We start from the raw sequence: 24,503 nt of genomic DNA on the forward strand, positions 1-24,503 counted from the left end.
GAGCGCATCACTTTGTGCGCCAACACGTCATCACGTTTAACGCGCTGGGTGTAACCTCGTGGTTTTGATTTTTTTTGCACATGTTTTTTTAGACTTTTCAATTTTGTTTGTCCCAATTTTTTGGATGGTTTTTCTGAGGAAGCACAACATGTGCATTCACGAGAAGCACAAATCATGCTTTTTTCGAAAAGATGAACCACAATTCTGATTTCCGAAAAAGAAAAAAGTACATCTTATGCTTCCTCGATAAGCACATAATTGTACCTCCCCAAAAGGGGAAAAGCACATGTGCCACTCGTTATGATGTGGGAAAAGTGAGAGTGACATTTTAAAGGGGTCCCCTCGTACCTTTTTTATGCAACTATAATTGGCAAATGATTGCACCCGGTCGACCGACTGAAGCTTTAGTCGGTCTCGTCACGAGTCAGGCGCTCCGTGCTCTCGTGGAGAGCATAATTACCCCCACGTGGCCCGATCAACCGCACACTATTTTTTCTACTTCATCGTTTCCTTCTCCTGGCCATACATCACTCTGTCTCTCCCATCTCTTTCTTCCATCTCGCGTTGCGCCACTACTCCTGCCACTCCTGCAACTCATTTTCTCTCCTTTTTGAAGCAATCACCAAAGAACACGCGTTGTCTGGCTGTAGATGCCAAAGTCGGACGTAACACCTGTTGGTGCTAGAGAAGATGGGCACCCAATATCGACGAAAATTGTTGGAACTGGGTTGATGGTGTTGCTACAACCCCAACGAATTTTGCCAGAACCGGCAAGACGCGATGCTGGAACCATCAAGTTGCGATGCTAGGACCAGAGGGAGGAGGGAGATGCGCGCAAAACGAATGTTGCGACCGATTGGAATCATTGCTACAATCATGCACCACAAATGCTGGATCCCCGTGGAAAAAGCTTCAAATAAGGAAAAAAAGCTTTAACTAGCATTGGGAAAAGCTTCAACCGGCACAGGGGAAAATCTTCAACATGTGAAAAAAGCTACAATTGGCTTGATGAAAAAGCTTCAACCAGTGTGCCGATGGTGCGAGCAACAACATTGAGTGCTGTGGCTGGCGACACGGTGGTGCTACAACAGACATGCTACGACAGCGGCGATGGCTAGGTGTTGTAACGACAGAGGCATCTGACGTGCTGCAAGACGATGGCGTTTTGCTACGAGGGCGATGGCGTCCTGCTGGAACCGACAAGGCTGGGTGTTGTAACGACAACCACTGGCGGCGAGCATCGACCACGAGGCAAACGGGGCGAGGACGACCAACGAGCTGGCTGGCGTCTGGGAGGATCATGGGGGTACGCGCGATGGATTTTTTTTAACGAAGCAGTTGAGGAAGAAAGGTCGCAGCTATAATAAACGGTGCGACCGATCAAAATTTCGTCCGGTCGACTGGCGTACCACTATTATGATTTCGTACTCTCGCCTAGGGCTTTGCTTTTTTTTTTGAGGGAACCCTAGAGCTTTGCTCATGAGTCTCATGCGGCCATGGGTTTCTTTTGCTGGCTCGACCTAATAGGGGGCATCGGCCCAACAACCCAAAATGCTAACCTAAAGCCCATTTTAAGCCCCCAAGCCGAGCAAGCACCCCATTGGGCATTGTCGGGAACAATTGCTGGATTCTCCAGGGACGGCAAATTTGACAAACTTGACTTATAGACGGAATCAAATCACAAAATGAACTATCCATGAAACTATTTCACGCGCTGACCTTTTTGTGTGACGCCCGACACGAAGGCGCCACACTACACTGTGCAACGCCTCGCAGATAGGCGCTACACCGCCAGCGCCGCACATGTGTGATCAGAAAATTACTAAGTCGTGTGCAGCGCCTGAGAGCTAGGCGCCACACTATACAGTGTAGCGCCTAGCTCCTAGGCGTTGCACTAGTGCAGCGTCTAGCTCCCAGACGTTGCACTAATGCAGCGCCTAAGAGCTAGGCGCCACGGGTCAGCCGAGTGAAATAGTTTCACGGATAATTTATTTTGTAATTTAATTTCGTCTATAGGTCAAATTTGCCTGCAGGGACCGACCGGCGAGACTCCCCTCCCCTCCACTCCCCCCAGTTTCTTTCCCCTTCTGTTTCATACATCCGCCCGCGCATCCACAAAGCGTCAAGCGAGGCAAACCCCCGCCTCATACATAAATCCCCTCCCTCCCCAAATTCCAATTCCGCCACCGATCTACCGCTCGCCCCCCCTCTCGCCCACCCCATCCCCTCGCCCCCCGAGATCCCGCGAAACCCTAGCCCTCCCTCCCCCGATGGGGAAGCCGGCGGAGTACGGGGATGAGGAGGACGAGGAGCTGTCCAGCTCCGCCGACGCGGAGGGCGAGGAGGAGCAGCAGGAGGAGGAGGGATCGGATGAGGGCGAGGAGGAGGAGGAGGATGATGAGGAAGAGGAGGAGCCCGAGGGGGAGCAGGCGGCGGGGGATGGCGAGGATGCGGAGGAAGAGGTGGACGAGGAGGAGATCGTCGCCGCTACCACCGGCGCCGGCGCCGATGACGACGACGACGACGGGGGAGACGGCGCCGGCGGGGCGGAGGAGGCCGAATCCACCGAGGACGACGCCGCCGCGGAGGAGGGCGGCGAGGAAGATGCCGACGAGGTGCGTGGGGATTTTTCTGGCGTCCTCCGTGCGTTTAGTTACATTGAAGTATACCGGCCATTGGTCTAAAACTGGCCATGGGTCTAATGCACCTATTGGGCATTTGAGGGGTGAGCTAGGGTTCTAACCCTAGGAATTTAGCAGTTGTTGGTTCACGGGTCAGGTTTCTCTGGGAAAAACGATTGGTACATTATCAGGTCTTGCGTACTGCGTGTTTTAGTTCATCTTCTGTATATCTATTTTTCCTTGGATCTTCTGTAGACTTGCAGTGCATGCTTGCTAGTTTACATTCATCAGGGCAGTTGATTTTTGGTGTTACTGTTACTCAACATTTGCTTATCATCTTCAAATGCAGTCTGAAGACGCCACTGGAAAGACAGAGATTGGCAAGAGGGAACGAGCCAAGCTCAGGGAAATGCAGAAGCTCAAGAAGCAGAAGATCCAGGAAATACTGGATAGCCAAAACGCTTCCATTGATGCTGACATGGTATGTTCTGTACCCTTGTCGTCCTACCACTGAGATAAACCTGTTAACACGAATGTCTCATTATAGTAATGATCTATGGTTGTCTTGTTTGAGCAGAACAAGAAGGGAAAGGGCCGACTGAAATACCTCTTGCAGCAGACTGAAATATTTGCTCATTTTGCGAAAGGAAGCCAAGCTGCGGAGAAAAAGAACCGCGGAAAGTAAATATATGTTTCTTTCATCCAATAAACACATCTATATTCCTTTAACAGAACTTGATATATAATCATCTGTTACAGTACTAAGAAAATTCTTTTTATAACATGTATAACTAAACCATGTTATCCGTTTTTAAGATCTGATAGTGGTGCATGCTTCTTCTCTTTCACATGACCTTGAAGGGCTACACTATTTCATAAGAGGCATTCATATAACCATATTTGAGTTATTTCAAATGAACTGGCTGTTAAAATGAGGCAGGATGTCATATCATGAACTTATGTAATGTTTTTAAATTATTATTGCCTCAATTATCAATTTATAATGCTAAATTTATCTGATTTTTGTCGATTACGTATGGCTATTAGCATTTTTTGTGCACTAAGTCTACCAGACTAAAAGTCACATGCTGAGCTGTAACCGAGGGGAAACTACCTTGCATGGTATTTGCGACTCGTTTTTCATAATTTGCATTGTCTCTACTAACTACAGTATCCAGTTATTTGCTTGCTTACTGTACCACGTAGTTTGCTGCCTGGTGTGCCTTCTTTGTTGCTAATGTGGTCAGAACCTATAGGGGTCGTCATGCATCAAAGGTGACAGAGGAGGAGGAAGATGAAGAATACCTCAAGGAGGAAGATGCCCTTGCTGCAGGAGGAACACGCTTGCTTATACAACCATCATGTGAGCGTTTGCTTGATGATTCTATTGTATCTTTTATTTCACTTGCCAGTTCATATAGTGGTGATGTAAAGATCACTGTTTGTTGCATGGTGGAAGGTTCAGTCGTTCTAATGCAAAATGCAACAGAATGCTTTTCCTGTTTTATTATTCTCACTGTGCATGCTGAATTAATCAGCATTTGCTATTACATTCTTACCCAGTTCATTTGCCTGTTTGTTTCCATAGAGATCTGGTCCATCTGGATTGTTTGTGGAGCTTAACCAGTTAGTTTTGGGTTTCATTATATGTTTTAAGTTTTCTGAATGTAAACTGTTGCAAGAGAGTGCAGTGAGTTATATTCGGGCATCCCATGGTCTTGGTACATTAATTCCTACCACTCCTATTGTGAATCCAAGCTTCCAACTTCAGATGATATCCTACTGGCAGGAAAGAGATGTAGCATCTACAACCATTATTTTATTTTTAGCAAATCTTGATGGCAGTATTGAGAAGAGGGTGTGGCAAGTAATGATGATATAAGGGCCTGGCTGTCATACTAATTTTGGATCTTCATGTTGCTGTTTTACTGGACAGGATGCCGATGAAGTAGCAGGCTTCTAAATAGTGCTACTTTGAAACCAGTGCCTATCTTCTTTTTTCCTGAATCAGTCCAATCAGACACCTATGTCCGAGTCGGATTTCAACATCTGTTCAGCTAATATTTCCGTGTCCACAATTTTCTTTTTGCCGAATCAGACAAATGAATCTGAGTCGGTCTCACGCACGGACGCACCCACATCTATGCCTGAGTCCTAACAGAAGGATGTTCTTGCCCACTGGTTACTACTTACTAGGTCCATCCTCATCTAAATATGAAGTTGTTTCTTTGCAATGCAACATCGGACAACAAACCACCATTAGAATATAGGGATTGTCTTGAGTTTATAACAATTTTCATGTCTCTGATCACCAACAAATAAAACCCATAGCACAAATGAGTATTGTAAAAAATCACATCTTTTACTAACAACTGGACTTGTTCTCCCCAGACATACTCTCTAGTTGCAATCCTAACTATAAACATGATAAATTCAGTTTTCTCAGTATCTCCACTTAGACTTGCTTTAGCAAAACATATGTAGGAAATTTGATATTATGATGGTTAAATGGCATGGTTGGTCCTTTGTAAAAGAGAGCATATTTGGTCCATATATTCAGCATGGACTATAGCCGCTATGAAGTACTCCTCCATTCAAAATGTAGTCGTAGATCTTTTTTCAAAAGTCAAATCTTGTAATGTGTGACTAAGTTTATAGATAAAATATTGACATCAATAATACAATATAAATATGATATAAGATATATTTCACGATGTATGAAATGGTATTTATTTGGTATTTAGATGTAGATATTTTTCCCTATAAACTTGGTCAAACTTTATATAGGGACTATGCAGTATGTATATAACGAATGACCCCAGTTTCAGTCACCGAGTCCACTTTGTATGGTGCACATGAGACCGTAATACCCATATCGCTAGAATGTCGAAAGACCTATGTATGTGAACAATTCTTTTAGAATGTCGGTCGTTTTTCTTAGTCCATTCCCATTCTCTTATTAGTTCTTATTTGAATACTTTCCTTCACCTCCATATTAGGTCAATTCAATTCAATATAATAATTTGCGCGCTAGCTCTCGCTAGAGGGGTGTTGTTTATAGCATACTGAGGTGAGTTGGCAGCAGAAAGAATCTTCACTCCATTGAAAGGACACAGAATGCGGGAAAGATAGGAAGGAGAAACTGATTTTGGTGGGGGCCAGGATGTCTTTTTCGGGTTGCTTACTTGACTGCATGATCCAAAGTATGGTCACCAGCTGTCAGCTGTGCAGCGTGGTTCTCGGCAGTCTAACTCATACACCGACGTGTCGTTATCTGACTTGGGTTCGGGTGTCCAACAACAAACAACAACAACAAAGCCTTTAGTCCCAAACAACTTGGGTTCGGGTGTCCGATTCGACAATTTCTTTTAGACAGAAAATATTACTTGGACATGGGCACGGGTGGAATTTACTCGGGTTCAGGTGTCTGATTTGGCCAAAGCCACTGTGAAAGTCCCTGAATGGGCTCTATTGTAGATAGGTGTGTAGTGCTAGCTGATGTGATGGTTCCTTTTTTTTTTGTAATAGCTGTGTATTGGTGTCAGCATTGAACACCAGTTCTCATGCGCAATTGGTATTGTCATTTTGCAACTTTTTTGGAATCCAATGCTAGTATTCTTGTTTTGGTATCGTTAATTTCTTTCTTTCCCATGTAAAAATGTGGAAGGGGAGCCTTGGCACAGCGGTAAAGCTGTTGCCTCGTGACCATGTGGTCACGGGTTCGAGTCCTGGAAACAGCCTCTTGCATTAGTGTAGGGAAAGGCTGCGTATAATAGACCCAAAGTGGTCGGACCCTTCCCCGGACCCTGCGCAAGCGGGAGGTACATGCACCGGGCTGCCCTTTCCCTCTGTAAAAATGTCACAATAAAATGCCTTGTATGGTTTTGTCATAAATGTTCCTTATTTATGTGTTAACTAGTAAATACTTGTAGTATTCTCATTTCTTCACTTGGCAGGCATAAATGGGAAAATGAGAGATTACCAACTAGCTGGACTTAATTGGCTCATACGCTTGTATGAAAATGGCATCAATGGAATATTGGCTGATGAAATGGTATGTATTGTGCTCGCCTTGCCTTTTGTACTTACTCTTCACTATTTTCCGCACATAAAGCTAATATGGTTATGCTTAATTCACCTTCATGAGCTCATATTTGGCATGCCACACCTTCTCATTTAGGGTCTCGGAAAAACTCTCCAAACTATCTCCCTGCTTGGATATCTGCATGAGTTCAGAGGAATAACTGGTCCTCACATGGTTGTTGCACCAAAGTCTACTCTTGGCAATTGGATGAAGGAAATCCAACGTTTTTGCCCTGTTCTGCGTGCTGTCAAGTTCTTAGGAAACCCAGAAGAAAGGGTAAGTCCCAAGTTACCTCAGTTGTTCTTATGAGCCTTTTGTGGAACATTATTAACATGTTTGTTCTATTTGGCCAGAATCATATACGGGAAAATTTGCTAGCTCCAGGGAAGTTTGATGTCTGTGTTACTAGTTTTGAAATGGCAATAAAAGAAAAAACTGCATTGAGGCGTTTTAGCTGGCGCTATATTATTATCGATGAAGCTCATCGGATAAAAAATGAGAACTCCCTTCTTTCTAAGACAATGAGGCTTTTCAGTACCAATTACCGTCTGCTCATCACAGGCACTCCGCTGCAGGTATGCCAACATAAAGTCTCATCCCAATCTTTGTGCTACCTGAATTCTACACTTCAAATTATGACAATTAGTTTACTTTATGTGTATTTTGGTTCAAAGCAACTTCACTGTAGCTGATCTCTTGATTATGCTGCAGAATAATCTTCATGAGCTTTGGTCTCTTCTCAACTTCTTGTTGCCAGAAATATTTAGCTCTGCAGAGACTTTTGATGAATGGTTCCAAATCTCTGGGGAAAATGATCAACATGAGGTTGTTCAGCAGCTTCATAAGGTAACATACAATATTTACAAATTTATTTTCTCAGTTTTTTCCAAGAAATATCAATTGATAGCACATGTTGTTTTTTTCCTTTGCGTAATTCATTGACCGTCATTTTTCAAGGTTTTGCGTCCATTTCTCCTTCGGAGGCTTAAATCGGATGTCGAGAAGGGTTTACCTCCAAAGAAGGAGACTATACTTAAAGTTGGAATGTCTGAGATGCAAAAACAGTATTATCGTGCTCTACTTCAGAAGGATCTGGAGGTTATTAATGCTGGTGGTGAGCGCAAGCGCCTTCTTAACATAGCCATGCAACTTCGGAAGTGCTGCAATCATCCATATTTATTCCAAGGTGCTGAGCCTGGCCCACCCTATACAACTGGGGACCATCTAATTGAGAATGCAGGTATTGTTTGTACATCCCAGTATTCTTCATAAATTTCTGGACCTTACTACTACCATTGCACACATAGCTCACACTCTTTGATGCTTTCTACAGGAAAGATGGTTCTGTTAGATAAATTACTTCCCAAGCTAAAGGCCCGTGATTCCAGAGTACTGATATTCTCCCAGGTAATGGCTCTCTTCTGTTACTCCTGCACCTAGCTTGGCTGCTTCAGAAAGCATCATGATTGATAAAAGTATTATACCAACTATGAACTTTGGAAATTCGGCTTGTGAGGTGGTTTGGTGCCCATGCTCACATTCTATGTAGAGTTTTGTGGCATTTATCTTATACCCTATTTTCCTGTATATTCCTACCATTTGAGTATTTGAACGCAATTGTATATCCTGCAGATGACCCGTCTTTTGGACATTTTGGAAGATTATCTAATGTACAGAGGGTATCAGTATTGCCGGATTGATGGGAATACTGGTGGTGATGATCGTGATGCTTCCATTGAAGCTTTCAACAAGCCAGGGAGTGAAAAGTTTATCTTTTTACTTTCAACTAGGGCAGGTGGTCTTGGGATCAATCTTGCTACCGCTGACATTGTTGTTCTTTATGATAGTGATTGGTAATGTCTTTGTCTTCTTAGTTTTTTTTTATAATAACCATGGATTTTGGGGCCTGAATTCTTCTGTGTCTCAGGAACCCTCAAGTGGATTTGCAAGCTCAAGACCGTGCACATAGAATTGGTCAAAAGAAAGAAGTTCAAGTCTTCCGTTTCTGCACCGAGGTTCTAATTTATATTTGGAAACGGAAGGGTAGCAGTATATTTTATTTGTATCTTACAGAGAATATTGCTTGCAGTATACTATCGAGGAAAAAGTAATTGAGAGAGCATATAAGAAGCTTGCCTTGGATGCTTTGGTCATACAGCAAGGGCGATTGGCAGAACAGAAAGGTTGCTTTTGTTTCTTCTCACTGCTTGTATTTCAAATAATTTTTTATGTTAAAGTGAAAGAAGTATTAATATACTTTTGTTGTTGTGTTTTTTATTAGCCGTCAACAAGGATGAGCTGTTGCAAATGGTGAGATTTGGTGCTGAAATGGTATTCAGTTCCAAGGATAGCACAATAACAGATGAAGATATTGACCGCATTATCGCTAGAGGAGAAGAGGCGACAGCACAACTTGATGCAAAAATGAAGAAGTTCACAGAAGATGCCATTAAATTTAAAATGGACGACAGTATGACCCTCCCTCCTCCCCTCCCTGTGCAGTTTCTAGGTTTAGCATAAACTTGTATGATGTTTCGGCCTTGTTGGATGTAATATTCATTCTATGCGGAGTGAGATGATTGTCAGCCAGATAAATTTTTCACTGAAAATTGAAACTACTAGAAATAGTCCATACTTGTTTCAGTATGAAATCTGACCATGTTGCTGGTTGCACCTTTTTTTAGAGTTCTGTATACCCGTTAAGATTATGGTTAGATGTGTTTGTACAAAATAATGGTTCTCCAGATAATCATCCACATGACTTTTGACTTTATATGCATTGTATTGTAACTCAGCTCATGCAAGTTGTGTTTTTATGCAGCTGCTGAACTTTATGATTTTGATGACGACAAGGTAATGAATAAGTTTCTTGTTCATTGTTTACCACATATCTGAAGTTCAGTTCAATTAATCATCCACTTGATGTTATTGAAATATTTGTTCATATTTAGCCCAAAGATTCATGACAATCGAACCTCTCTTTTGTGAAGGAGGAAGACAAGCCAGATTTTAAAAAGCTAGTCAGCGATAACTGGATAGAACCCCCTAGACGAGAAAGAAAACGAAAGTAAGTTTGATGTCTGTAGTTTACTATTATTAGTTATTTAATTTTAATGATACTAAATTTGGTTAATTTGTTTCTGTAGCTACTCTGAGTCTGAATATTTTAAGCAAGCACTTCGCCAAGGTGGCCCAGCAAAACCTAGGGAACCGAGAATTCCCCGAATGCCAAACTTGTATGCCTTTTCAGTTGCTCATTTCACTCGATCAAGCCTAAATTTTAGATTCTTGGTCTTGGTACTTAATGGGGTGTTTGTCTATGTCAGGCATGATTTCCAGTTCTTCAACACGCAGAGGCTCAATGAATTGTATGAAAAGGAAGTCAAATATCTCGTGGTAATTTCTCAACCAGAGCTGTATTTTTTGTTTCACCTGCACTGGAGTGCCGGCCCAGACTCCAAACTTGTTTCATAAGTCATAATTTACTTTCTTTTTACTTATTTCAGAAGTGGGACCAATCTATACCACATAATTAATTTCTTCTATTATTTTCATTATAGCTTTTCATGGTCATGTAGATCCTGTAGTGTTAAAGAATTTGATTATGGGTGCATATATATTATTTATAAGTCTGATACTCTGTGGGACTGCTGTATGCATATCGTAGAGTATCACACCACTTATATTTTAAAGATGAACATAATAAGTCCCACCTTTGTCTAATGTTTACCTTCAAAAAAATTATTCAGCAAACTAATCAGAAAAAGGATACAATTGGCGATGGTGATGGTGAGGATGAAGGTATTACCAAGTCTTACATTTCTACTTGTACTGCAAGAAGTATGTGATTGTGCTGATCAATGCATTTTTTGCCATTTAGAAGTGGAACCTTTGACTGAGGAAGAGCAAGAAGAGAAGGAGCAGCTACTGGAAGAGGTTTGGATATACTTTAAGTCTTTTATTTGGACCTGGTTCCCCCCCATAATTATCTTCCATCTTCTGTGCAATTTAGGGCTTTTCAACATGGACGAGGAGGGACTTCAACACATTTATTCGAGCTTGTGAGAAATATGGTCGTGATGACATAAAGAGTATAGCCTCTGAAATGGAGGGGAAAACGGAAGAGGAAGTTCAGCGTTATGCTGAAGTTTTCAAGGAAAGATACACAGAATTGAATGGTATATGCTCAAAAACCCTATCCATTTCCATTTTTCTCTTTCTGTCCTTTCCTCCATGCTTTCTACAAATTAGATAAATGCATCCAGTGTTCAAAGGGTTTCCTTGATGAGCTCACAATTTATGGCATGTGAGGTTCGTTTTGTCTAATCCACATAGTATCTTCTTTCCTGTACCAGATTATGACAGAATTATTAAGAACATTGAGAAAGGAGAATCAAAGATCTCTAGGAAGGATGAGATTATGAAAGCCATTGCGAAAAAGATGGACCGTTATAAGAACCCATGGTTGGAGTTGAAAATTCAGTATGGCCAGAACAAAGGGAAGCTGTACAATGAGGAATGCGACCGTTTTCTGGTAATGCCACACCACAGTTCTTACCAAATAACTGCACTGTTTGGCATGACTAATGAACTCTTCCTTGTGTACAGTTGTGCATGGTGCACAAACTTGGCTATGGAAACTGGGAAGAACTGAAGTCGGCCTTCCGCATGTCTCCCTTGTTCCGTTTTGATTGGTTTGTGAAGTCCAGGACCACGCAAGAGTTGGCTAGAAGGTGCGACACTCTCATTCGTCTAGTGGAGAAGGAGAACCAAGAGTGTGATGAGCGTGATAGACAGGCCAGGAAAGATAAGAAGGTTGGTTCCTGTTCTACTACCCACTTCCCGCCCTTTACTTTGGTGTTCAAGATCTCTTTGCTCTGGGTTATCCTTAACTCCCTTTCAAGAAAATATAATATTCTGCAATTTGCACTAATCATTCTGTGTCTTGCAGAACATGACACCAACAAAGCGTCCTTCGTCAAGTAGTCCAATGGACTCTCCCATGCAGACCCCCTCCAAGAGGGGGCGGAGGGACGGCAGTGCACCCTCGGTAAGTGATTAGATGCTACCTTGTTCTTCTGTCTTCATTGTATGCTGTGGTTGTCCGAGTAAATTAGGGACTCACTTGCTGCTGTTGTTCCTTCATTTGTTGCAGGGAAAGAGAAGGCGGCGATGATCTAGTGTTCCCTGAGGAACAAACTCGTTTGGCGGTTGACAACCAAAGGGAAGCCCCAGACGTACCCGTTTATCTCATCCAGTGTGTTTGCGCCTAGTTATAGTAGCCCAAAACGTAATAGAGGTCACCCTCAAGTCTGAACCAGTTAAAAGAGAACTCCGAAGTCTGAACTCCTATGTTACATAGATTCCAGTGACATGGTGAACTTATGTCGGTTAATGTACTGTCCCTGTGTTTGTGGATCAATTAGGTTGTTAAGAACCGATTGAAAGTTACACTCCATTGACTGTATGCTGTTTTGCTTGTTGAGCCTTGTTAGTTGTGTTGCCATCTGCTTTCATGGTCTGGACACTCGTGGTTGGACCATCTGAAGTCGGAACAGCAATTTGTTGTTCAGATGAGAAAAGTTATCAAGGAAGTATGCTTGGCTTGGCTACTTCCTGGTCACAGTATTTAGACAAGCCAATAAAAGCAAACCTGGGAATAGTATGACATCCAAACTAAATCCAAGCCAAACTATAGGACTGCATGTCCATCATTGAAACCAAATCAAACCAAACTTTATTGACTAGAGTCTAGACCAAACTAAATTGTATGAGCTTTTCACCCAAACCAATCCAAACTGTCTCCTATTTTTGGATGGAATCCACAGATTCAAACCATAGACAGATCCATATGCACATGCGTATCTAACGACTGGTACTCTAGTAAGAATCCTGTTACACAGGGGAGGTAGAAGTAGAACAAGCTGATTTCACACGCCATCACGCTGCTAATGACGTCAAGCGTCGCCAGCCTACCTTGCTCAGTTGCTTGTCTCGCCGCAGTCGCGCGTCTGCGGCGTCGACGTCCCATCATTGCCATGCACGTTGGGCCATGCGGTGCCGCCAGGACCTCATCTCCTGGAGCTCCAGGATGGACGCCGCTGTCGTCGCACTCCGTGCTGTTGTGCTGCGCCTAGACACCGAGGGCTTCGACCGCCGGGGACGCGCTCGCGGCAGCCTCCGCCTCTGCTCGGTGCGAACACCGGGACAAAAGTGAACTCGCAGCATGCGCTAGGCCTGCGTTGTGCGCAAGCGCGCCCCCATCCCGAAATACAGTTTGGTCGCTGGATTTGGTCTTTGACCGTGGGTTGAAACAGTTTGAAACCATTTTGTTTGTGTCCAAACGGAACCAAACTAATCCAACAATACGCAAAACCCAGACCACACCAGATTACGCTAGGGGCTCAGCCCATTCAATCCAATCCAAAGACAGTTCTGTAGGAAAACCAAACTGAAACTAAGGTTTCAATCCAAACTATTCACAGGTTTACCACCAGCCATCAATTGGTTGGCTACCGACTCAGTTTGCCAAGCACACAGAACTTGAACGATTTTTGGCAGGTTTTGAGTTGCCTTGGTGACCAATACCTTGCTCTACCGACATTAGGCCATGACTAAAATTTTAACATTGGGACATTTTTATTTTCAAGCAATCGGCAAGACCTCTGCCCAGCCGACGCTGAAACTGCCGAGAAAACACGAGGCATTGCCAGCTAGGTATGGCAACGCTGACGAGTGCCGACCAAAGCTGAAACTATTTCACCCGGAGAGCTCTAACCCGAATGACAGGAGGTGAAGGGGCACCTCACAAGTCACAACACCTCCAATTAGGGCAACGACGTCCTAGGATGTCATTGTCGCCGGCATTAACCGAAGTTGGTGCGAGATTTTCACCCGGAGCTCACCAAACCCCACATCGCTGCGTTTTGCCCACCAGATACCGAGCCACAATAGCCATGCGTGCCCAACAGCTCACCGCCACCAGCTACCACCACAAGAGCCGAGATGTCAAGTGGAGGAAATGGCAGCAGGATCACAGCAACACATTCAGCAAGGAGATCGTTGCACACATGCGACACTGCTGCAGCCTCCGGCCACAACCAGAGAAGGATTTCTCCTGTCCTACGCCGCACTCCAGCCACCCTGGATCCGCAAGCTCGCCGCCGCCCCACCACCAAGCACCCTGCACCACAGCCTCCCGGAGCTGGAACAATGCACAGGTAACGCCCCGATCATGCTCCAGCACTGCCACATAAATTTCAACCAACCATGCCTCAAGTGTTAACAGTTTGAACAAAACAAACAGAAGCGGCCTCTCACTAGACTGCTGATTCTTATCTCAACTCAAACACACAAGGAACTTCCGTTTTGTATATTATCGTTCTCATCCATTTTTCTTGACAACAAAGCAGTATAATATGAACTCCGAACAGGCCTGGTGATCGTGAGCATGAGCCCTCCCCAACTCTTTATAAAGTTCATCCTATCTAACTAAATACCAATGTGGAAACGAAGTGGCCAAAACTGATATACTGCCATGTCCGAGCCCTAACTAAAGCTCGCTACTGTTCCCAACTTGCTGTCGTAGCATCGCTCACATATGGAGCTTATTGAGTTCTGAACTCGCCGTCGAAGCGTCGCCCACGTGTCTCGTGTTCCTGTGGGCTTCAGGGTCCTCCCTGGAGAGGATCTGAACAGCAGGCCGCGCTCGCGCTGCTGCTCCAGGGCTAGAGTTCACCACCGCAGCATTTGGCCTAGCTGAGCACACAGGGATAGAAGTTCGGACCGTAACAGGGGCCGCCAACCAAGGGGGCCGCTGCTGGTATAACAAACCTGATGAACTCATAGGAGTCGCAGCTCCATATCTCGCTGGAGCTTGCATGTCCAAAGGCCATAACTCTGGTGATGTTGCCCTGCTGAACGGAAGATTACTTCTGTGGATGGGCTCGCCGTGCTGAACAGGACTAGAATAACCCTGTCGTTGGACAGGTCTTTGTACAACAGATGATCCAGCATGAGACAATGATGGCTTTGGTGGCTGTTCCGCTGGCTTCTTTGACTCTTTGTCATCTTGATTTGGTTCCAACTTCTGTGACAGTGGATGTGCTGTGGAGCTTGACAGAGTTTGAGAAGCTTTATTCTCTTCCACGGAGGCAGCACTACTCTCTGTATACACCTCTTTCCCATTTTCAGGCCATTGTTGAACCTGACTTGGACCGACATTTTCTGGAGTGCTAGAGGAATCTAGAGCAGTGTATTCGGATAAAACTGCGGCGTCAGGAAGCTCAACTGTCTCAGTATACCCTTGTCTTTCCCTGTGCACTGTGTGCACAGTAACTGGCAATGGACTTCTTGATACATAGGTGGCAGGGTAAGGCGAGAAGTACCGAGGAAGGACAGGAGCAGTTTCAGGAAAACATGGAAGAAGAGCTAAAGCATCTTGGCTGGCTGGCACGGCAAACTGCCTTCTAGGTGGAGGAGGGTACATGGAGAGCATAGTTGGTGGCGGTTGAAACCTTGTGTTGCCCATAGCTTGAACCATCGGAAGATGGGGCTTCTGCTGTGCTGCTTGCACTTGGTTCCACATATGGTACATTGCTTGCTCTGGTGCAACATTTGGGTACATCTGATTTTGTAAGTGTGACCCGTAAAATGACACATGTGGTTTAGGATAAGATCTCCGAGATTGTGGGCGGTTATTGCTTTGCTGTTTTTCCTTTTGATGTGATGCCTTGCCTTCATTTTTTCGGTCCAAGTTTTCAAGAGTGCGGGTAACTGTGACCTGTTCCTGCTCCTTGTCATGATCGGATGGAGAAGATGAAGATGCTGCCTCACCTACTGATGCTGCCTCACCTACTAGAGGCACTGTTAGGAAAAAATTGAAATGTTAGGAAACAGCTGAGTGAAACCGACATGATAGTACAACAAAACTTAATAAGAGCAAACACTATGGAGTTAATACAACCAGATGCATCAACTAGCAGATATGCTAGTACAATCATATAGTAAGAAACTGAAGGTGGTAAGAAGGCGAGAAAATACTCACGGTGCTTCAATTCAGACCAGGCCACCATAGCTGCATTTTTTTGGGCTTGTTTCTTGGTCTTGCCAGGATTGCCAGTGAAGATCCTTCCTGCTAACTCCACTGTACACGTGAACGTTGGTGTATGCCCTGGTCCAGATCTAATAGTAGTGTACATAGGCAGTTTTAAACCGGCCCGATGAGCAGTTTCTTGGAGCAGGTTCTTGTAGATCCCAGTTTCATCCTGTGGAGTGAAACATCATTAGCACCTCAGCTTTGAGGACATTCCTGAGGTTGTGTTGTCAAACATGAGCTCACCACAGTTGCAGTATAAACCAGAAATTATAATGTAAAGGTAACAAATTATGTACTAATAAGCACACTGACAAAAGAAGTATAAAGAAAACATTCATATAACCTCTAGTCCAAATGCTGAATCTAGATGACATTAATGAACATGGACACACGGTAGAGATGTACTACAAGGGTAGAAAACTACATACCACATGACAACCTTAAATATCCCATCTACTTGGATTTTTTTTTACTGCACCAGCAGGCATGAAAATGGGACAACTGGCAAGTCAACATCAGATATCATAAAAGAACTGAACCTTCCCAACCAATACATCATAAATAATACTGTTTCGCTTTGACTTATTGCAGTGGGAATTATCAAGAACAGTGCATATTAAATATACACTGTCATGGAAGTATCTTAGGTAGATCCACAGCACAGATGAAATTTATTGTTTTTTGACTGAAGGAGAGGCTGACTTGCTGTATGGCTATACATGTACCAAGTGAATTAAAAAAATGTCCATCGTCATAATAACTAAAACGAATGGTACTACAATATTGCAGATGGAAAGGGCAAAAGCTGTGACAGCACATTAAGCAAATACTCCCTCCGTCCCAAAATAAGTGTCTCAGCTTTAGTACAACTTTAGCACAAAGTTAAAATAAAGTTGAGACGCTTATTTTGGGACAGAGGGAGTATGAGTTTGTGCAATGTAGGAAAGAATTGCAAGAGCATTTTCGCAGAAGGTTAAGATAAAGGATGATGGATAATAATGCCAGTCACTTGCATATTAAGTATTTGAAACCTACAGTTTTATTTGTCTTTGTCCACATTAAAATAAGCTGCAAAAAATTGGATAATCAACAACAGGTGATGTTTGTTATTTCAGCTAAAGTGAAGGAAACGAGATTCCAATGTTAATGTGGCCAGGATAAGCAATATCTAGGGGCATCAACAAAACTGACCAGGACTTTTGCAGCAAGCGATGATGAAGGCCCCCTCTTGGACAACTCATTGAGCGCTACCTCAGCTGCCGCATGCTCTGCCTGCCGCAAGGTGGGATAGAACCCCGGGCTCTCAAATGATTCCCCATTAAAAGTAACCGTGGCCTTAAACCGGGGCGCATGATCTGGCCCCTCGCGGATGCACGCATAGGACGGCAAGTTGAAGCAGCTCCTCTGCGCAAGCTCCTGCAGCTGGTTCTTGAACATGCCTGCATCCACCTCAAGAATCAAAGATGGACCCACTAAACTACATCACCATTGGAGCCAGGCTCATAAGGGGTGAGATCATCACAGCAACCCCCTAAACAATATGAAAATTTGGAGAAAACATTGAACAGCGGCGTGAAGAAATGCATACCTTCGAAAAGGAAGTATCAATCAAGCAGTGTATGAAGCTATGTTTAGAGTTGAGAAGAGCTGCTTCTGGCCTTAACCCTTGCTGTGACGCCCCCTTGTTGCAGTAGATAAGAAGAGGCCTCAGATTATTAATAGCCAGTGCTGTACTCCCAGTCCTGTAGAGGAACAAATAAGTTCCGGATCGAATGGAAGCAATAAACCTAATGCTGGCGTTCGTTTGCAGAGGCAACCATACGAACAATGAGTAAAAGTAGTGGAAGCAATAAACTGCAGTCCTGAGAGGATTCATTGGTACTTTTATGAGGATTCACTGGTACTAGAGCAGAGCAGGGGAGGCAATGAAGCGCAAGGACAACAGTAGCAGCTGATTTCCCATTAAAAAGACAAAAACAAAACAAGAGCAGCTGATTCAGCTCGCTGCCTCGTCTAATTAATGCACTGCCACAGTAAATCTAAGAAAGATATCGCACCCAACGAGTAAAACAAATCCAGAAACCTCTGATTAACTGACACGCAGAGGGAAAAGAAAGAGAACGCATGGAATGATATGAACCAAACATTTGGGACTGGCTAAGAACCTAATCGTATCCAATCGGAGAGGCGCCGGAGCCAAGAAAGAAATCCCGCCCCGCCGCGCCGGCGAGATCGACCAAACCACATCGGCGGGAACCCGACCCCAGATCGAACCAAGACCCCGAAAACAAGAGATGAGCAGACCAACCTGCGCCGAGAGACCGCCGACTCTCCCTTCACCTCGACCCCTCTCCCTTCCAACCGTGGCAGGAAGCGAAAGGGAAAAAGGCAGCGAAGAGACGAACCACCGACAGCCGCGACAAAAATCTCTCCTTTCTGTTAGCTGCTGCCTCCGCGTGGTCGCTTGGTTTGGCCGCGACTGCGAGGGTGGGCTCAGCTACGCCATTAGGCTAGGGCGGCGGCGCTGCAGCTGTGGGCGGCGGCCATTAGCAGCGAGATTGGGAAGGGAGGCGTGTTGGTTTCCGGTGCTTTTCGTCTGCATCCTACTCCTCCCACTCCTTTTCTCGGTTTTTTTTTCTCCTTGGGAGAACGACGAGACTCCTCCGAGCCCGTGTGTCATGTGCACGCAACGGCGATCATTATTGCCGGCCACGAGGAAAACAGCGGTTAACGTCGCTTGGTTAAGGCATGGTGGAGTGGCTGATTAAGGCATGTTTGGTTGGCCATTAATATTGCTCCACTTTCATTGAAATATTTACAAAGAAAATAAAAGATCTTCAGTATTATTCGAAATTTGGAAGAATTGCGTGGAAGGACCGGACCATTGAGCAACTCGAAAAAGCTCATATTCGATTACATAAATCGAATTGAAAGTTTACCTCGTACTACATGCCTTTTTTCTTTGGCATGAAGAGGTGTCAAACCAAAAGGTGGTGATCCAAAACAATTCACACCCGTAGAGGAATAGAGTTTTTTTAACCCAAAAAAACTCCATTCCTCATGTATCTCAAGTTCTCAACTTGCACAGAATGTGATGATTTAGTCCTGAACTAGCAAAACCCAACTTCATCATCCCTCAACTTGCACTGGATTTGACGATTTGGTCTTGGGCCTATCACAACGCGACAATTGGCAGCCAGGTGGTCGGACCGGTCGTCGTGTGCACTTCTGCAAAAAGCACCCTGCCATTTTATCTAATCAACCCGCACTACAAGGCACCTGAATTAAATTTGTCTCAAATCCCATTTCGTTCGAGAATACAAGTGTTGTCCTGTCGGGGGCGACAGGAGTTCACGAGCTGGCAATTGCTTGATGGTGACATCAGCTTTGAGGGCGTCGTCGCCGGAGTTTACCGGCGGCGTGGAAGCGCCTGCATCCGCTCATCTCGTCCGCCCGTTCTGCGTCTTCCCTCGTTATTATTGTGAGTAGTTTTTGTCCCTCTCCTCTGCTTTGCTCTGTCGCTCGTCGCTTGCCGGTTCCGCCGTTCACATCAGCTGTAATCGGTGCGATTCGAGCTTGATTCAAGGCCGTCTAGTGGTGTTTCTTGCGTAGGGTCATGTAGGGCGCAATAGAGCTAGGGTTTCGGCCGACGATTTTAGGCTTGGGTTTGGCATGCGAGCTAGGGTTTTTGGCGGATAAAGTAGATGTTCCGGTCTTTTAAGTTGGGGTTTAGTTTTGTTGTTAGTTGTTGATTCAGGTGTCCTGTAGTCGTGAATCTCTTTGTGTTGTTAAATGAACCTCTTTTTTTGTCTTGAAGATGTTTTTGTTAGTTATTCTGATGCTAAATTTCTGAACCTTTTAGTTCACTTATGCTAATGCTATATGCAGTGCAGTTTCGGTTAATTTAATGGGCGTGCTCGTGCTAATGCTGTAATTCATCTATGGGCATGTTTATACAGAAGAATTGCTGCACTTAGTGTGCTCTCTGTTTTTGTAGTAAACATAATTTTTTTAGTTAACTGAATATTTGATGCAGTGATAAGTTCCTACAATGGAGTCTTTTGAAATTAGTTGAATTCAATATGAAGTGTTCAATAAACCTACTAGTTAACTGAAACTGTGCGTTTAACTCAATTTTCTTTAGTTAACTGAAATTTTTCAGTTAACTGAACTTTCATTTACTGTAGTTTATTGAACTTGATGCAGTGGTAAGTTGCTACAATGGAGTCTTTTGAAATTAGTTGAATTCAAGATGAAGTGTTCATTAATGCCATTAGTTAACTGAAATTATGCATTTAACTCAACGTTCTTTAGTTAACTGGATTTTTTCAGCTAACTGAATTTTTAGTTACTATACTTTACTGAATTTTGTGCACCTTTGGAGTTCAGTTATGCAATGTTTAGTCATTACAAAGTACATATTTTGGATGCAATGTGTGATGCAGAAAATGGAGAAAGGGTACATACTCCTTTTTTTTACACTGGAACTTGAGCATGGTGGAATTTTCTGTGGCCCAATCAATAAGCTGGAGTACTGGAACCCTTCTGTTGAGGTGCTTGACTATGTTGACTGGCACTTTCTCCTATGCATTCCTTGAGGAACACCTAATTTGGTTGGGATATCCAGTGATTGAGCACATCGTTTATTGGTGCAAACCTGATAAACCAATTTCAGATGGTTTGGTCAGAATTAGAGGTGATGAGGATTTGCAGCATATGATCAGAGCTAGTGTTGAGCATAAAATGCTTGTACTCATGGTTGACCATACAGATTTCATCAGCAACTTCAGGTCTGATTCGGTGTGCATGTTGCCCCTATCTTTGATAGTGGCCAGTGAGGGAGTCCTAGATCCGGGGGTCCTCAGGTGTCTGGCCCAGGAGTATGGGCCGGGTTGGATGGGCCATACAAGATCAAGCTGAAGATTATCCTCCGTGTCCAGATGGGACTTCTCAATACGTAGACGGCAAGAATAGAGTCCGGAAGCTTCCTTCCCTGATAAAATGACCTTGTACAAACCCTAGGCCCCTCTGGTGTGTATATAAACTGGAGGGGTTAGTCCGTAGAGGCGATCCTCTTCACCATCATTGGAATTCTCATAGGCTAGACATCTAGAGTTAGCCATTGCGATCTCGAGGTAGATCAACTCTTGTAATCTTCATACTCGTCGAATATAATCAAGCAGGAGTAGGGTTTTACCTTCCTTAAGAGGGCCTTAATCTGGGTAAACGCTGTGTCACCTGGTCTCCTGTTAGCATTGATCCTTAGACGCATAGCTTGGGCCCCGTACCCAAGATCTGCCGGTTTTGACACCGACATCGGTGCTTTCATTAAGAGCTCTGCCGTGCTGTCTGCAAAAAGCGATCTATGGCTCGCCTACTCATAAACAACAATATCACTTCTAGAGGGTGCTAGATTCGGGGCAAACCCTCCAGTTCGGTGGTTTCACCATAAGGGCCCGCGCGGCCATCGAGCCCGCAACTCCCCCCATGGCCGTCGGACACCGTTCCCGCATTGGCCCTAAGTACTCCGAGAAATTGGATCCGGTGGATGTTTCGTCTTTAAACGAACTGCTAGACCGCATCACCGCCCTGGGGGTCTCAACGGACTATGATCAGATCAGGCTCAAGCCCGACCAGAGGGAAATTAGTCACCCAACGATCACCCACTTTGTGGCGGTCATTGAGGAACCGACCGCAGACACTTCCCTCCCCATATTGAGAACCAAGTATGTTCGGGGTCCCTGAATCCCCTGAGCCAGATGCTTCCCCTCCGGACGGGACCTTATGCTCTCCGGACTCTGGTTCAAGTGTAGGATTGCCAGAGCCTTTGCGCTTAACCGGACCCAAACCAGTCACTTCGGAAACCATTCTGGCTCCTAACACAAATGTGGGACATGATCCAAAATTTAATCCACCCGCCCACCACAATCTATATTCTCCAAGAAACTCAGGTCTCCAGATATATACGACCTGATGTATGTGCGGCAACAGCCTCAGGAAATGGTCCACCACTTTTGGGACAAATTCCTCCTTGTTAAAAACAGGATCAAAGACTGCTCAGATGACGACGTAGTTTCAGTTTTCCACCGGAACTGCACCGACGAAGGAATATTGAATGCCCTCGACCGTCGCCACATACAAAGTTTCACGGAATTATCACACATAGTACAAAAGTATTGTGCGATGGAAAGCACATGGAGGACCCATAAAACTCAACTGGAGCCCGATGCCTCGACGCAGTGTGCGGCCCAGGCCAAACGAATACATCCTGGCGGGTCACCCGACCACCAGTCTATGGGCAGGAAGAACAAACCCTTCATGGGACATAGGTCCGTTCTTGACGAACTATTGGACAAGCCCTGTCCGATTCACGCCACTCCGCACACAGTCCCAACCCATAGCCCCCGAGCATGGTGGGTACTCCAACAAGTAGCAAAAAGTGGAGAGGCCATCCTCACCACAACTCCAAAGAGATACTCACTGGAGAAGGACAACTTTAACGTCCTAACAGTCCTTGAGACCTTTTCTTCGAACAATCGGCGCAAACGGGTGCTCCGCGACCTCGCCGAAGTCCATCAAGTTATCGCACTGAGCCCATGGAACGACACGGAAATAACCTTTACGGTCGAAGACGAACCAAAGGCTCGGTCAGTCCGAGCACCCGCCACCATCGTTGATGGTTTTCGGCTTACTAAAGTGCTCATGGACGGCGACAGTGGACTTAACCTCATCTATGAGGACATGCTCGACAAAATGCAGATGGATAGATCACGCATCGAGCAAAGCAACACCACCTTTCGAGGTATTATCCCCAGTCAAGAGGCACACTGCTCGGGAAAAATTAAATTGGATGTGGTGTTCGGCACGCCTGAGAACTATAGATCCGAAGAGTTGCTCTTTCATGTGGTCCCCTTCAATGGTGGGTATCACGCCATCCTCGGCCGGGACACTTTCTCACACTTTCAAGCTATACCCCATTATGGGTATATGAAACTCAAAATGCCCGGTCCTAATGAAATTATCACAATCTCGAGCGACCTGGACACAGCCCTTCGTGCCGAAAACAAAACTGCATCCTTGGCCCTCGAGGCACTATTTGAAGCCCTAGCGGTAGAGGAATTAACCACCCTACGGTCCACGACAGATAGGGACAATGTGATCCTCGATGAGAGATCCAAATCCACCTCTTTCAAGCCAGCAGAGGAAATAGTGAAATTCCAAGTGCACCCGACGGACCCTAATAAAACAACATCTATTAGAGCACAGTTGGATCCGGTAGTGGACGCCGCCCTACGCACATTCCTGCGAGGGAATTGGGATATCTTTGCCTGACACCCTTTAGACATGCCCGACATCCCACGAAGACTGGCCGAACATAGTCTTAATATAATCGAGCGATTCAAACCCGTGAAGCAGACACTACGGCGATTCTCCGAACCCAAGCGTCAAGCCATGGGAGAAGAGCTAGCCAAATTGTTAGAGGCTGGGTTTATTAGGGAAATTAAACATCCGGATTGGTTAGCAAACTTGGTTATGGTACCAAAGAAGGACAAATCCTGGCGCATGTGTGTCAATTTCAAGGACCTCAACAAGGCTTGCCCTAAGGACCCCTTCCCATTGCCTCGCATTGACCAAATTATTGACTCAACTGCAGGGCATGACTCTTTGTGTTTCCTCGACGCTTACTCCCGATACCATCAGATTAAGATGAAGGAATCGGACCAGGTGGCAATCGCGTTCGTCACCCCTTATGGCCCCTTCTGCTTCAACACTATGCCCTTCAAACTCAAAAACGCTGGGGCTACCAACCAGCGCATGATTCAAACTTGCCTAGAAAAGCAAATAGGCAAAATGGTCGAAGCATACGTGGACGATGTGGTCATCAAGACAAAGCACGTCGAGACACTGGTGGACGATCTTCGCCTCACCTTCGACAACCTCCGAACATACGACATACGGCTTAACCCGGAAAAATGTGTCTTCGGAGTTCCGACTGGAAAGCTGCTTGGGTTCATTGTTTCCCATAGAGGAATTGAAGCAAACCCACCCAAGATCCGAGCATTGTCAGAATTGGCCATACCAACAGACCTAAAGCAAGTCCAGAAGCTAGCAGATTGCATCGCAGCCTTAAGCAACTTTAACTCCAAATTGGGAGAAAAAGTGCTACCACTCTACAAGCTATTACGATGCACATACAACTTCAAATGGACGGCTGCTACCACAGCCGGACTGGAAGAGATTAAAACCCTTCTTGCAAACAACCCAATCCTAGCTGCACCAGGTGTTGGAGAGCCCAAGTTGTTATATATTTTGGTGACTAACCAAGTGGTTAGTGTTGTGCTCAGCGTCGAACGAGGGGAAGAGGGACATAGATTCCCCACCCAAAAACTAGTCTATTATGTATCGGAGGTCCTTACACCTTGCAAATCCCGATACCCCCACTACCAGAAGATAGCCTACACAGTCTTCATGGCATCCCGTAAACTGCGACACTACTTTCAAGAGTGCTCGGTCACAGTGGCATCTGAAGTATCGCTCAATGACATTATCAATAACAGGGAAGACAATGGACGCATAGCCAAATGGGCCATCGAGCTCTTACCGTTCGAAATCGTATACAAGCCACGCCAGGCTATTAAATCCCAGGTATTGGCTGATTTTATCGCTGAATGGGCGGAAGTCGAACTCCCTAAAGAGTATA

General features: G+C 44.9%; 2 protein-coding genes across 2 annotated transcripts; one reads left to right on the top strand and one right to left on the bottom strand.

Annotated features, from left to right (window-relative positions):
* Positions 1-2,127: 2,127 nt before the first annotated feature.
* On the top strand, positions 2,128-12,207 carry LOC119326085 (probable chromatin-remodeling complex ATPase chain). The gene is made up of 25 exons (XM_037599793.1): positions 2,128-2,615; positions 2,971-3,102; positions 3,199-3,302; positions 3,878-3,984; positions 6,578-6,675; positions 6,802-6,981; positions 7,059-7,280; positions 7,417-7,551; positions 7,663-7,945; positions 8,039-8,112; positions 8,338-8,558; positions 8,633-8,720; positions 8,795-8,888; positions 8,987-9,175; positions 9,527-9,558; positions 9,696-9,772; positions 9,852-9,941; positions 10,032-10,101; positions 10,455-10,506; positions 10,586-10,641; positions 10,718-10,883; positions 11,061-11,239; positions 11,314-11,520; positions 11,657-11,755; positions 11,861-12,207. Exons 1-25 carry the CDS (start codon positions 2,271-2,273, stop codon positions 11,879-11,881), a joined length of 3,321 nt encoding a protein of 1,106 aa, XP_037455690.1. The 5' UTR covers positions 2,128-2,270; the 3' UTR covers positions 11,882-12,207.
* Positions 12,208-13,958: 1,751 nt separating this feature from the next.
* Positions 13,959-18,478, bottom strand: LOC119326091 (double-stranded RNA-binding protein 2-like). Its single transcript, XM_037599802.1, has 5 exons — positions 18,111-18,478; positions 17,391-17,544; positions 16,994-17,241; positions 15,752-15,971; positions 13,959-15,570 (listed from the first exon to the last, which is right to left on the bottom strand). Exons 3-5 carry the CDS (start codon positions 17,237-17,239, stop codon positions 14,300-14,302), a joined length of 1,737 nt encoding a protein of 578 aa, XP_037455699.1. The 5' UTR covers positions 17,240-17,241; positions 17,391-17,544; positions 18,111-18,478; the 3' UTR covers positions 13,959-14,299.
* Between the last annotated feature and the right edge of the window lie 6,025 nt (positions 18,479-24,503).

The sequence above is a fragment of the Triticum dicoccoides genome, chromosome 1B (genome assembly GCF_002162155.2).
Source record: "Triticum dicoccoides isolate Atlit2015 ecotype Zavitan chromosome 1B, WEW_v2.0, whole genome shotgun sequence".
NCBI lineage: Eukaryota > Viridiplantae > Streptophyta > Magnoliopsida > Poales > Poaceae > Triticum > Triticum dicoccoides.